This window comes from Onychostoma macrolepis, chromosome 02, assembly GCF_012432095.1.
Source record: "Onychostoma macrolepis isolate SWU-2019 chromosome 02, ASM1243209v1, whole genome shotgun sequence".
NCBI classification, from domain to species: Eukaryota; Metazoa; Chordata; class Actinopteri; order Cypriniformes; family Cyprinidae; genus Onychostoma; species Onychostoma macrolepis.
The window spans coordinates 12,200,474-12,214,974 of NC_081156.1; the positions used below are offsets into that span (position 1 = coordinate 12,200,474).

The following is a 14,501-nucleotide window of genomic DNA, read 5'->3' on the forward strand; positions in this document are numbered from 1 at the left end:
TCAGCTGTTCATAATAAGACTGGGGCCGAGGCTTTAATTTGGCCAGTGTCTGATATGAGAGGCATTTTCAAAATCAGCTCCAAGAAAAACTCTCTCTGTGCTTCAGAGCTCCGCCATTACTGGAGAACGAAGCGCTGTGTCTGACATGAAATCCCACATCAATCAGCTCTACTCCAAATGCCAATCTTCTCCAAGACTTCTCATCCTCAACACTCTGGTAATCTTTTTACCAATCAAAAAAGGCACTCTGGAGCACAGCCCTGTTCTTCTCCTGGGATTGGCAACAAGTTTTTTTTTTTTTTTTTTGGGACCACAGTGCACCAGCTCTGATTTTGTCAACGGCCAAGACGTCAGAGAAGAAATCTCCCAGCTTGCGGTTCGGTCGCAAATTAGTTTCATTTCTTTTTAGGGAACATAATTGGCTGTGGAAAAGCGTGACTCACAAAACAACATGTTCCTCTCAAAGGACAAAAACAATCTCCACTTTTCTTCCATTACCTCCTCATTCATGAAAAATTAAGTGTTGAAAATTACATATAAACATAAGTGGCCTTCCTCATGCATAAATTATGATGACACATTTAAGTGGTACAATAGCTGAAGGGCCTCCACCCATCACCAGGAGCTCCTGTGAAGAGCACTCAGCCATAATGATGGGCTCTCTGTGGCAAGAACATCAGAAACGAAGCAGTGTGTCTGCTTTCTACGAGCAGGATGTGTTCATATCCTCCATCACGACAGGCTGCACTCTAAGTGGTCTCAAATCAAGACTTTCAGATATATCTTCCCCTCAGCTAAGATAGAAAACAGCCTGTCTGCCGGCACATTCTCCGCTATTGATTTCTACGCGTTCCATCACGACTCATCCTTTGGCGTACAGCTCGGAGGAGAATGAAGTGAAAACACGCCGATGTCACTTGAGCCTGACAAGGACCTTCTGGTAGTTCGAAAAATCTGCCGCTTTTCAGGAGAAGGTCAAATGTAAAGCTGAATACAGTAGGATGACGTTACTTTGGGTTTAAAAAGCAGCTGGAATCTGCAGTGTTGGCAGGATGGCTGTTTGCTGAGACGGGGAGATTCGGTCTGAGCGTTCAGTTGGGGGGGAATAATTGCATGGTAATGGTGTGTGAGCTACACTGCAGAACGGAAAGCATGCCGTCATTGACCCGAATGGGGCTGCAGGCATTACTCCGGGCAGCGTCACTGTATCCGTATGGATTTATGAGGTTTAAATAGAGGGAAAGTAGGATGATTACTATATCAAACCAGCTTATTCTTTGAAAACTCTTCATGCACGTATTCAAATTCTGCTGAAAGCTATTTCTGAATTTCTTGCTCTTTTATACAGATATTTTGAATTCATATTTTAAATGTATTTATTTATTTCTATCCATTTTCTTACTATGCTTATATAAACTATACTAAATAAAATAAATAACAAAAACAACATAAAACATGTATACATTTTTATTTAATACTAATTTAATATCTTTTCCACCCAACTAGAAGGACATCCCATTTTCTTTGCATGTTTATATAAACTATACTAAAAATATTCTAACATAAAAGGTCTTTAAAGTTGTATTTTGGGCCATTATGCTTTGGCAAACGAACTAAAACCGAAAGCACAATATGGCTTACTCCTTTCATTTATTTTCACGGCACAACATTTCACTAGATGTGTAGTGAGACGCGTTTTTGTGAGCATGTTTTCACTGAAGCTGGAGTTTTCCCTACAAAATAAAAGCTCTACTTCCGTTTCCGTCAAAATAAAAATTTAAAAGTGCAGTATGAATTGCTGACAGCTAGCGGTTTAAATGCAGCCCAAATTCAAAATATCTTTCTCAAGTGTAGAAATTAAGAAAGAAGTATTGTAATTTCCCTACTCTAGTGTAACGCAAAAACAGTATACCTATGAAATATTCATTTACATTTATTTTACAATATATGGCTATTACTGTCATTGTTGTTGTTGTTATTATTATTATTATATTCTAATTTGTTTGGCTTCCTAAAACACCAGTGTGAATGTAATTTTGACTGAGACAGTGTATTACTAGTTGAGTCCCCTTTAAAGTTCAGGTACAAGTCAGTTCATTGACTTTTTTCTGACTTGTTTTCTTAGTTAAGAACATGGGTTGGAGCTTTTCATTTTGAACTCTCAAAGTGCATTAGACAGAATAATTTAACTTTAAAATGTACAAAATGTTATTTTTTTCCAATTCTTCATTTGTGTTTTTTTTTTTTTTTATATCGCAGTAAATATTGTGTCATGGACTTCATATTGCAATATTATCAAATCGTGAGATTTTGATATACTTACAAAAACAAATAAACTAATAAATATATTTTTTAGTCCTAAAGTACTAACCTGACAGGAGCTGTGGTGGGTACTTTGGGCAGGTTAATGGTGAGTTTACCATTGCTGGTCTGGTCTGCAATGAACAGGACAGGTTTAGTTTTGAACAGGTCCGGTGCGGTACGGATGGAGACCTGCTGCTGCAGGCCACCAGCGCTGTTCCCCCGGCTCATCAGCACGAAGGAGTAATTGGTGTCCGGCTGCAGTCGTGTGATCAGCTTCCTCTTGAGGTTGCCCTGGACCTCCACACTCTGCTGGTTATAGAGGATCTACAGGAAGAAGAGGTTCAGTTTCACTCACTTGCACGGCTCACTAAATCTAATCGGAATTTTCGTTCAGTTTAATTTAAACAAAGAACTGATTGCATAAACAGACTTTATCCTCATGCAGCTGCTTTTAGCGATGGAAACCGTGTGCTGTTTTCTGGGCTTGGCCCATCAGGACATTACTGTTATATACCGTTTTATACCAGTGGCTGGCATGCAGAGACGCCACACAGACTGACTGTCAAGTTCACTGTAGGCCAGAGACCATTCTGACAGACTTTCCACAACGTTTCTGCATACTGACCAATAGTGTGACTTGCAATTTTGCTAAACCGCATGTGAATTTACAGAATCAGCACTTAAAATCTAATAGGTCAGATTGCATTTACATCTGTCGCAGTGTAATTACTCTGTATGGGAATTAGACAATTATACAGTTAGCTCTCAAGTGCATGCCTATAAAAAGGGTATAAAAATAGACATAAATGCTTGTGAATAATATATTTTAACACAATGAACTTTTTGTCTATGTACGTGAATGGGGTCTTACCTTAAAAGGCACTTGGGATTTATAATTTTCTGGTACCTCCCAGGTGAGAAGAACAGAGGTTTTCATCACAGCTTTGACACCAAAACTTGTGGCAAATGCTATTAGACAGAGAACAGAGATTTTATAAACATATATACAGAGCTCAGGGTTTGAATAATGTAAAAGGTAACATTTAAAACAAAACAGAGCTTCTGAAATTGTTTATATAGGGACTGTTTACTAATCTCTTGTTGTGTGAAATTACTGACACTGCAATAAAGTACGAATATCTTGTACTTACATCATTTTTTAATAAAGAAAGATATATAGCCTCTGTCTGAGGCTGTTGTGTACAATGGAAAATATTTGTTTAGAAAAATATGAAGAAATAGTGACTATCTATATCTCCCCCTCCAACAGGAAGCTTAAAACATGCATTCAGCTTAGTTTTATTTTAGTATTAATATAGTATTTATTAATATTTTGAATTATTACTTTTGTTTTTCATTCATGCTCGTCTTTTTTTATGTTTCAACATACATACATACATACATACATATACATATACATACACATACATATATATATATATATATATATATATTTAACTTTATTAAAGTTTTTTAATAATTTTAGCACTTTAACTTCAACTTAATTCAGGTTGTTGCCAAGGTAACATTTCTACATTTTTCAACATTTTTAAATCTATTTATTCATCTAATATTTGTATTTTAAGTTTTATTTCACTTATCGAAACCCATTTTTAATAACTTTCATTTTAGTTAACAATAATTCTGTTTTTCTCAGAACTCGAATGTCCACAAAGTAAAAAAAAAACAAAGGCAGATTTTTCCATTTGCTTTAAAAAAACAGACCACCCAATGTGAAGATAATTGGATTTTTTCACAGTGCACATTTATCACAGTGTTAGCATGGCAAAATGGCTATGTTATGTCAAGCGTGTGTTATTGCAGAAAAATAATAACATTTGTTGGTTATCTAAAGATTTTTCTGAGACCAACGGTGGACAGTAGATTTCAAATGTGTTAAGACAGAAATGAAAATTCCGGTGCTGTTTTCTGGCCACAATCTTTCCGGGAACATGAATAGGTATGTAATATGCAAGCATTTATGCACTGTATATCATTAAATAAAGTGTATAAGGTGCATTATAATTATGTTACGGTGCACTGTAATTATCTGTAGCTTGACACAGTAATAAATTACACCTCACACTACACAGAGGGATAAAAGGATTTCTGTATCTGTTTAAGTGATTTAACGTAAGCCATGCAGTCTAAACACAAACCAGGTGATGTAGACATGGTCCTGCTCTGGATACTAGGACTTATGGGACCCCCTCCCTTGCTGGTGAAGGCTTGCACACGGATATCATAGGTGGTGTCTGGTCGAAGCCCTTGGATGGTCATCTGAGTGTCGGAGGTGCGATTGGTGCCGTTCTGTATGTTGTTGATGTCGCGGTACATCACTAGGTATTGTGCGATCCGGCCATTTCGCTCCGACAGGGCCGGGGGGTCCCAGGCGAGGCGGGTGGTGGAGGTGGTCAGTCCCACAACTCGTAGGTTGAGGGGAAACCCACTTGGCACGTCCTCCGGAGTGCTGATCTCTTTTACATACTCCTCTCCAGCTCCCGCCCGGTTCCTGGCGCTCAGGTGGAAGGTGTAGGTGGCGCCCTTGTGCAGTTCTGTGGCGGTGTGGTGGTCGTCGGTGCGTGCGAACTCACGGACTTCGTAGTTCTCTTCCTCCACACGCTTGTACCTCAGTCGGTAGCCGATCAGCTCACCCACCATGTCCTTAGGAGGCTGCCACTGGATGAGGGCCGTGTTGCCAATGGTGGTGCTGATGATCATGGTGGGTTTCCCAGGCACTGCGGGGGCAGAGTGAGATTTTAAAAAGCATTGTTAAAAAGAGGGTTATTTGCAAATGACCACTTATACCATATGCCACCATTAGGTATCAAATAACCTGCCTGAAAAGTATGTTTGATCTGGCCTATTATTTTTTTTAGGCAATGTCCTCTTGAACATTTTAAATATCTAAAACATCCTCTTATTCAATAAGAGACCACCTATATATGGTAAGTTGTCAAAGAAAAAAAAAAAAATATTATCTGCTTTATAATATGTATTAAGTAAATATTAACTACTATTTTCAACATTGATAATATGAAATGTTGCTTGAGAAGCAAATCAGCATACAGTATTAGAATGATTTCTGAAGGATCATGTGACACTGAAGACTGGAGTAATAGCTACTGAAAATGCACAGGAATAAATAACATTTTAAAATATACAGTATGACAATAAACTTTAAAACTTAATAACCACAAACTTTTAATGATATATAATTACAATGACTTGTAAAGACTCTTTCATACGGACCTTAAATCTATAATATTTATAATGTTTTATAATAACAAAAAGTGAAGACCTTTCCATCTTTTTTGCCCTTTGAGTGAAGAAAAGTCTTGGAAAAGCTGCTTTTGATTAAATGTCACCAGACATTCAACGATGAATTGTCATTGAAAACCTTGAAAGACGCATTCATATTTCAAGTCAAAGAAACTGATTTTTTTAAATCCTATAATGTGATGTTTTTGTAAGTAAATCAGGCCATTCAGTACAATATAGCACTTGAGAAGAGATGTACCAGAGGTGAAGCAAGTTATTGGATTTCAAATGGTTTTTCTTAGGAACAACGTGCATCAGTGAATAATGCAGAGTACATGCATCGAAATTAAACGGTGAACTTTGAATGTGAAGTAAGTCAAGTGAAGAGAGTGAGTTTCTACCTGCTCCGGTGGTGGTGACGACTTTGGCTTTGCTGCGTGCCCCATCACCCTTGGTTGTGTACGCTGCCACAGTAACAGAGTAAGAGGTCTCGGAGAGAAGTCCAGTGATGACAGCCTCCTGTTAAACAGAAACAGCATGATCCCTAAGATGCCAAGACAAGCTTTATCTAGAAATGCCCTCATGCCATCCCCACTGGCAGACACTGATCATAAACCCTCCAATAAACCACACACACCCCAACGCTTAACCATTTCCAACCTCCCTTTTAAAACCATCTGACATATTTTTCATTTCATATTGCACATTCAAACAAGAACTCTGAAAGACTTTGAAAAGCTCTATAGAAGCTCTTCCAAGCCATAAAGAGAAGAACCAAAGCTGCCCAACCACGGGTGTCAATGTTCTTGCTTTACACCAGTGATGGCAAATCCTTTAACAAGTCAGCTGAAAAACTGTCAGTAATTCATTTGTAATAATTATTTGTAATATATATATATATATATATATATATATATATATATATATATATATATATATATATATATAGATATAGATATAGATATATATCTTTTTTTTTTTTTTTTTTTAAAGATTCCCTAAACCCTAAAATGTGGGTCAAATTAATTTGCAAACTATTGTAAATAATAACAGTTGTATAGCAGAACAATGACACATCTGGTTGACATCAACAGATAACCTGTGTGAGCATTTGAACAAACTCACAAACCGAAGGGGGAAGAGCCAAACATAGCACACAAAGGCACATGTAGAAAACAAAAGCGAACACACACACACACACACACACACACACACACACACACACACACACACACACACACACACACACACACACACACACAGTTTTGCTTAGGGTTAAAACAGAACATTTTCATGACTTTTCCTCTAAGATAATAATACATTTGCTAAAGCAGCATCCACACAGTGAGAATAAATGTAGCTTTCAGCAATCAAACACACAGTTCTCCAAATTCACTTTTAAATCAGAACAGACAAGTACCAAACAATGAAATGCATCAGAGCTAAATTAATTCAGTGATCAAAATTAACCTGCTAAAACTGTGCTTCATTAATCAAGCCCTTTCAACATGAAATATATGAATATAAGACTATTGTCTTATATTGGGAAAGCTTAGTTACTTAGGTAATCTCTTCTTAGTGTATTTGCAGGGTTACCTATACATGATGTGCAGAAAATTCTCACACACTCAAAGAAACCAAACTCGCACAATAATTAAAGCATAAGGGTTCAACCACACTTTAACACACACACACACGGAACAAATCAAGGTCATAATATAGCATATGTTTACCCACCACACCAGACTCCTATATTACACATGCCTACACATCCTCTGGTAAATTAAGTTCCTGAAAATGGCATTTTAAAAGCTTCTCGTTAGCCTTTTTAGCACGACTTAACCGTGTTTCTTCTACAATTAGGTTTTAATTATATTAATACTTATACCAATATGTGCCCACTGTTTCACGATTTTCTTTTTTAAATGAAGATTGCTCGGTTTGGTTTGCACTCCCACTGAAGCCCTAAAGAGGGGGAACAAGGGATAAAATGTAAATGATTGGATAAAATTTAAACGACCTTTTAAATTTGAGCGTTTATTCATTACTTTAATCACACAAAATTACTTTTTATAGGCGAAGCAATTGCATTTTCCTCTCTCATTTTCTCCATCTTAAATAGTGCTCTTTTATCAGTTTTTCAAGTAAAGGGAACAGCTTGCACTCTCAGAGAACAGAAGTCTAACCAAGTAGGAGGGGGTTAAAACAATTCTGTGAGTAGTACACTAGGGCACATTCACTTTCAGCAGCAATTTATTGAACATTAAGCAATATGCGCTCAGAACTCTACCTACAAAAAAAAAAAAAAAAAGTAGTGAACTTTGCATTATCAGTGGTATCAAGGGGTGTATGAGTTAGATACTGTATATAAGTAACCATACTGTATCTATACTAGGCAATATTAGTACTTTTTATTTATTTAACAATCAGTTTCTGCCATGGAATAGTTTTTTTCTCTCACGGTTCTTACTTTTTTTTTCTTGCAGTTTTGAGTTTATTCTCATTAGAATTCATCAGATATTAACTCAACATATAAACTCAATAGAAGTTTATTACTCACAATTCTGAGAAAAAAAAGTCTGAATTGTCAGATACACTTTTTTTCGTCACCCAAACAACAGTTAATGACTCACTATTCATGTTCAAGCTAAATTTGATTCTCTAAAGCTTCTTTTGCTAATTGAACAAGGTGAGATTATTGGTGTGGCATCTGTGGGGTTAATAGATGTGTGTTTCCTCTATACACTGAGCACAGTCACACTTCATTAGTGAGCTAGCAGCTGATGCCAACCTTCAAAATGGCTGATTGCTAGAATAAATAACACAGAGGTGCACAGATGTCACTCGCTGACACCAGCGTGTCTCTCTGCTGTCAAGCCATAATCAATGTCATCAGTGAAAAGAGCAGCACAGTCCCATTACGTGTTGCGGTACCTCTGAATAGAGCCTGAGGTGAAACAAATTAAGAGTTTCTCACCTTTGATTAAAAAAGAGGATCTAAAAATGGCTTAAACAAGCCTGTCTAGTTTCTAGAGGTTTCTTAACAGTACAGATGTTGGGTGTTTTTCTTAGAAATGGGTGTGATAGTAAGAGAGTTGTTTATCCAGCTGTCAATGTGGTGGAATCAAGTACTATTCCTGTTATCTCACTTTTAATATTATAAAGTGTCTGCCTTCACTTTGCATATATGAAGCCCAGATTAAGCTAGACTTCATTAAAGTTAGAGTATAGTAATTATAATATAGTATATTACAATTATAGTAACGTAACTACTGTCCCATTGTTTTATCTGTTTCACATGGCCATATTATTGGTATGTGAGAGACATTCAGCCCAAAAGTGCGACAAAACTGTGCTACTGTAAATGATTGCAAAGTGCAGACCAATTATCCACTAAACAGAGCGTTGTGAATGTAGAAGTGAGCATGAACCACTGCGTTGCACAGATCCTGAAAGTGCTAGGCAAGTCGAGAAAAAAAAAAAAAAGGAACTTTTCAGCATGTATATAAAATGAAGCAATGCACGTGTTTGAGATTAAGTATGCTATTTTATTTGTATCATTTTCCCAACCATTATATTCTGACAGCTATGACTGATTGGATCAGCCATTAATCTGGGAGGATCAGTGTCATCCTGGCTCTAATTTCCACCAAAATACCATAATTACTACAGTAATACCGGAATGAACGAATCTGGCAGTCCTTCAAACGGTGAAAAAAAAGCCTACTTTGCCTACTTTGATGGTTGTACCTAAAACCCATCTGTAAAAAAGTGAAAAAGTGTTTTGTCACTGTGATCCCAAGATGTGGAAGTGATAACTTGATATCTTACAAGCAGATTATTCATTTAGCACTTTTCAAAAAGGGCTCAGCATCAGGCAATTTAAATATCTCCTGTACTCTCCTAAGTTTTTTTTATATTACCTTATTCTTGTACTCACTTTTTTCTTAAGCAGCCAATTTTTATTATCTTGTATCTCCTACATACTATCCTTCAATAGTTTGAGTTAAGTAAGATTTTTGAAAGAAGTCCTATATGCACACCAAGGCTGCATTTATGTAATCAAAAATACAGTAATATGTGAAATACTATTCCAATTTAAAATAGCCATTTATAATAATTATTCCATTAATCAATTTATTCCTGTGATGGCAAAGCTGAATTTTCAGCATCATTATTTAATCTTCAGTGTCACACGATCCTTTACCACGGTCAATTTTTGCAAGGGCAGTTTAACCCCTAACTACATCCAACATTGGAGAGAGAGCAAATTTGGAGGACAACCTCAATTTGTACACAAATTCATGCATGAATAACTAGAGACCCCAGTGACCGCTCAGGGTCACCGGGTCAGGTGTGAATCCTCATTTTAACGTATGAATCCGAGATTCCAGAAATCCAGTTCGCTGACAGGCTGCCAGACAGCCCTGAATCATGGGAGAGGGAAAAGAGAGCGATTTGGCGGGAGCAAGCGATTGGCTCACGCTGAATGTTTTCCAGGCAGGTGGCAGCACGCAGTGGCAGCAGAGCAGGTGCGGTCGCTAACAGCAGGGCTCCAGAGAGACGGCAGCCAGTCTGCTGGCACAGAGATGGGCGGACTGAGAAATGGGGTCAGGCTTCACTGGGAGGAAAACGACACTGGTAACTGAAGTGAGCCCATTTCTTTGCCTCTTTTTTTAATGCTCCAAATCTGGGCAGTAAGAGGATTTACTAGCGTAACGCAAGCCAGGCCCCGAACTGTAGTGGGCTGTCACGCAACTATAAGAATCTTTAGAGGAAACTCTGGAACAACGAGCCACACACACACACACACACACACACACACACACACACAAAGGCATGCTCACGGACAACACACACCTACACACAAAGAGCTGAAGTGTTGAAAGCCGACTGTTGTCTGCAGCTTTCTCTTTCCAGCCAAGCTTCACTGGTTTTCAACACTCACAGCACACATAACCCTGAACCCATCCCTCTGCTGAAAGCAGGTAACATCATTCAGTGTTTTTCTTCCCCAACCCCTTCAGTCATCACACAGGGGCCAAGCAGATTGCAACTTCTCCATTACTATCCCCTTCCATTCTTCCATGTAGTAAAAATAAATAAATAAATGAATTATAATAATAAAACTGAAATGCATCTATAAATATAACTAAATTAATAAAATAAAAAAAAATGGATCTGTTTGTGGTGACTACTGAAATGCAATATTATTACTGAAATCTAATATCATTTTTGTGAAGCTAATGTGATTTATTGCATGCTCTCTAGAATACTTGATTCCAATTGGTCAGTGCATTTTGAGGTCAAAGACTATAGTATAATGATCAATAAACTGCATATTTGTCCGTTGTTCCTGACAACAGATTTCTTCTCACATAACTCACATATTTAATATTCATTTTTTAAGTTATTTGTTAAGGAGTATAGTGTAATAAATAGGATAGAGTGCAGTTAGCTGAATAAAAGTAATATATTTGACAACAACTATCTGGGTTTATTTTGCAATAATGACCAGCTAAATCTTTGCATAATGTATAATATAATGTGACATAACTGATAAAACAGTTGTAAAATTTGATTCAATGAGACATGGTTATCAAAATGTCTTGCTGTTGGGATTATTATTATTTTTTATTTTATTTTTTTATCAAAAGTGACAGTAAAGAGTAATAATGTTCTAAAAAATCGTAATGTTATAAAAAAAAAAGTTTGTTCTTTTAAATAATCTATTCATTAAAGAATAAAAAAAAAAAAATATATATATATATATATATATAACATCAAATCAAGAAAAAAGCTGATAAAGCTTTCATTCATACAGCTACTTAATTCAGCCTATGCCATATCTCCGGTTCTTCTATCTCTCTAGTCAAGTATTCTTATCTGTGCATGTACAGTATTTTTCATTTTAGTATGAATGAGGTTTTATCATTCAGATAATGTTAAACTTACTAGCTTTTCAAGGAATTTTCAAGAGTAGTGCTCTAGTAGTGATGGTCTGTTCCATATTTGTTGTACGTGCGCATGTGATTGTGTGCGCGTGAGAGTGAATAACGGGTACTTGCTATGCGAGAAGTCATTAGTGCAGTCATTACACTGTCAGTGAAATGTGCTCTCAGGGGCCAGACCTTTAGAGCATGCGGCATCATTACCATTAGTAAATACAGTGCATTAGTGGGTGACCTTCAGTATAATGCTGAAAATGCTGCAATTTATTCTGGTATTTTCTCTCTGTGTGTGTGTGAGAGAGTAAACGAGTATGTAGTTGGGAATATGTTTGCAACAATCCTCAAAAGATGCTATTTAAAAAAAAAAAAAAAAAAATCAGCTTTCATCATGCTGATTGTGTATTTTTACCCCATTTCCCCCTTTTCAACAAGCTGCTTGGTCCAAATTCATATTAAACACACAGGGGTTCAATAAAACTGTTAATCCCCCCTTAAAGGAAGAAACAAAGGAGAACTGTTAGTTTCAAACGAAATAAAGCCAAGCAAGAGAAGAAAAAGTGATAGATGAACACACAAACTCAGAGCATTCCCGCAGGCCCAATGCTGCAAACCACCCGCTCACACTTGAGTTACTCACATATTCCGTGGACTCTTCAATTTTCCACTGATGGAAAACACATGACAGATGAGAGGTAGAAAATGAATCAGAGATGGCACTACTGGGGAGAAAAAAAAGCATCGCTACCTTTTTTTTCTCTCATCTACAGATGAACACATAGCGTTAACAGAGACATGCTACAGAGACAGAGTAGAAGAGTGGAGGAGGAGAGATGACAATATTTCACATTCGACACAGTGCTGCATAATGTCAGGTAAAAGGAGCAGTGGTATACTGCTAACAAAGGCAAGGTGCTTCATTCCGTCGCTCTGTGGGAGAAAGAAATGACAACTATTGCACCACTTACACCTGGTGCAAGAACGTTTTAGTCTCAGCATGGTTGCAAACATTGCAATTCACAGATACTTACCCGGGCTGAATTCATAATAAACCTGATAAGTGAACTCCAAAAGACATAGAGAAATATTGTACATTTACCACAGATGCACTGCCTGGTTACATGAGTATAATTTAAGAAATTTTGTCACAATTTTATGTATGGATGCACAAAACATTGGTACCAAATGAGTTATTTTAATTTGTAATTGTTTGTTTTTAATTTGTCTAGACGAATTAGGATTGAGATTTAGTATTTGCAAGTTATTGGCCATAGGAAAAGATCTTCTCAATACATGACTAATTTAACCACATTGAAAAAAAAAAAAGAATTACATTTACTAAAAATGTTTTGTCCCTGCTGGCAGATACCGATATAAAAACTTTTTTTCTTTAACTGTAAGTGAAACTCATCGGGATTGAAAGCCTTTTTCTTGGTGCGAGTCTCCTGGTGGTGTAGAGCATGAAATCCCATTACCCCCATCGCACTGCCAGCTTGGTGACATCAAACTTTACCGACACTGAGCACCCAGAACCGCTGCTTTTTCTTACCCACCCTCAACAAAAGGTGCTCACACATGTATCAAATCTTCCCTGGACCGAGAAGCCAGCATGGAGCCAGCTCAACTGGAGTTGATATTCCTTTTCGGAAAGAAAGAGGAAATTGCTCTTTTCTAACCGAGAATCTGCAAAGTGCAGTGAAGCACGTCACAATATCAGTGTGCGGACCCCCACACTGTAATTTTCTATATTAGATCATTCTGCAAACATTCATCCATATCCTATAATTGCTTCTCATGATGGAGCTGAAGTAGATCTGTGTGTATATTGCATAACAGTACCATTAGCAGACTAGATGGAGGCCAATATTTCAGTCTGTTTCCCTAACACACTGCTTCCCACACACAGATCTTGTGCTGCCGATTCTATAGGATAACGCCCGGCATGTGTGGCACCTTGTTAGCCCGCTGGCTACTCAGAGGTAGGAGCCTCATGGATGCTTTTAAAACAGCACAAGAGAAACCAGCAGCTTCACCCAGAGCATGCCTTCCTAAAGGTCCAGTAACAATGACTTTATCCAGGGCACGGCTACCTGGAGGCCCAAGCGCCCATCATTACCTTTCATGGCGAGGAGCTGAAGTCATGCTGATAAGTTGAGTGGAAAGCGTAGAGGCTGAAACATTGATCAGATATAATGGGCTGGAGAGCGCTTCTAACCCTTCAGGTCTGCACTTAAGAGCTGTACTTCAATCATTTAGTCATCGCTGTTTCACTGCATTCACTTCCTCCTCAATGGACTCCTTCTAAACTGCTGCTTTTAACTCTCCTATTAATCGTGCACAGTGCTACAGCAACATACACTTAGCACATATACACAACGGCATCCAAAACCGCCGCCGTTCCTTCAAGCCGATCTACAGTACACTCAATCAACAGAACCCACCAAAGCACCGACACAAGAAACAAACGCTTAAATAAACAAAAACAACCTTTTTAAACTCAAGTTAATGAGACATTTTTTCCACTTATCTGCTTTCTTAATGGGTTGTTGTTTCCACACGGCACTTTAGCCTGTGTTAAACGTACAGGCCTTTGCTTTCACGAAATTATCTCCTCAGAATCATTCCCTTTGAATGCAAGATGAATAAATTAGCCTAGTTTATTAAAAGGCTTCAGAGAGCAGAAAAACCAGGTCAGAACTGATAGGAATCTTCAGCTGGAGCCAAATGCGCCAATTTTCAGACAGGATATTAAAATAGTAATGGAAGTCTGTGTTTGTCAGATGGAGGCTGTTGGAGAACAAGAGATGAAAGGGGAAGATGGTGCTGATATTAATCAGGGGAAATAAAGGGCTCTCCTCTCTCTCCTTCATCTGGCACTGTGGCCACCGTGGCCAGAGTGATTCCCTCAGAGTTGGTGCTCTGTGTATCTCACATTCACGTTTACCCGTAAAGCAGATGCTCTCAGAGTCTTAAAGAGGCGATTACGTG

The 14,501-nt window shown here is 37.8% G+C and overlaps 1 protein-coding gene across 10 annotated transcripts in view; it reads right to left on the reverse strand.

Moving 5' to 3' along the window:
• Nucleotides 1-14,501, reverse strand: part of ptprfb (protein tyrosine phosphatase receptor type Fb) — a 180,571-nt gene that overhangs the window by 35,865 nt on the left and 130,205 nt on the right. For 6 of the 10 annotated variants that reach the window (XM_058797484.1, XM_058797500.1, XM_058797467.1 and 3 more), the window contains 5 exons: nt 12,154-12,180; nt 5,967-6,084; nt 4,464-5,042; nt 3,176-3,273; nt 2,372-2,628 (listed from right to left, as the gene is read on the reverse strand). In XM_058797484.1, the coding sequence (XP_058653467.1) occupies nt 2,372-2,628; nt 3,176-3,273; nt 4,464-5,042; nt 5,967-6,084; nt 12,154-12,180 (1,079 nt within the window). The remainder of the gene's footprint in view (nt 1-2,371; nt 2,629-3,175; nt 3,274-4,463; nt 5,043-5,966; nt 6,085-12,153; nt 12,181-14,501) is intronic. The other 4 variants (XM_058797492.1, XM_058797546.1, XM_058797509.1 and 1 more) reach the window with 1 other exon arrangement.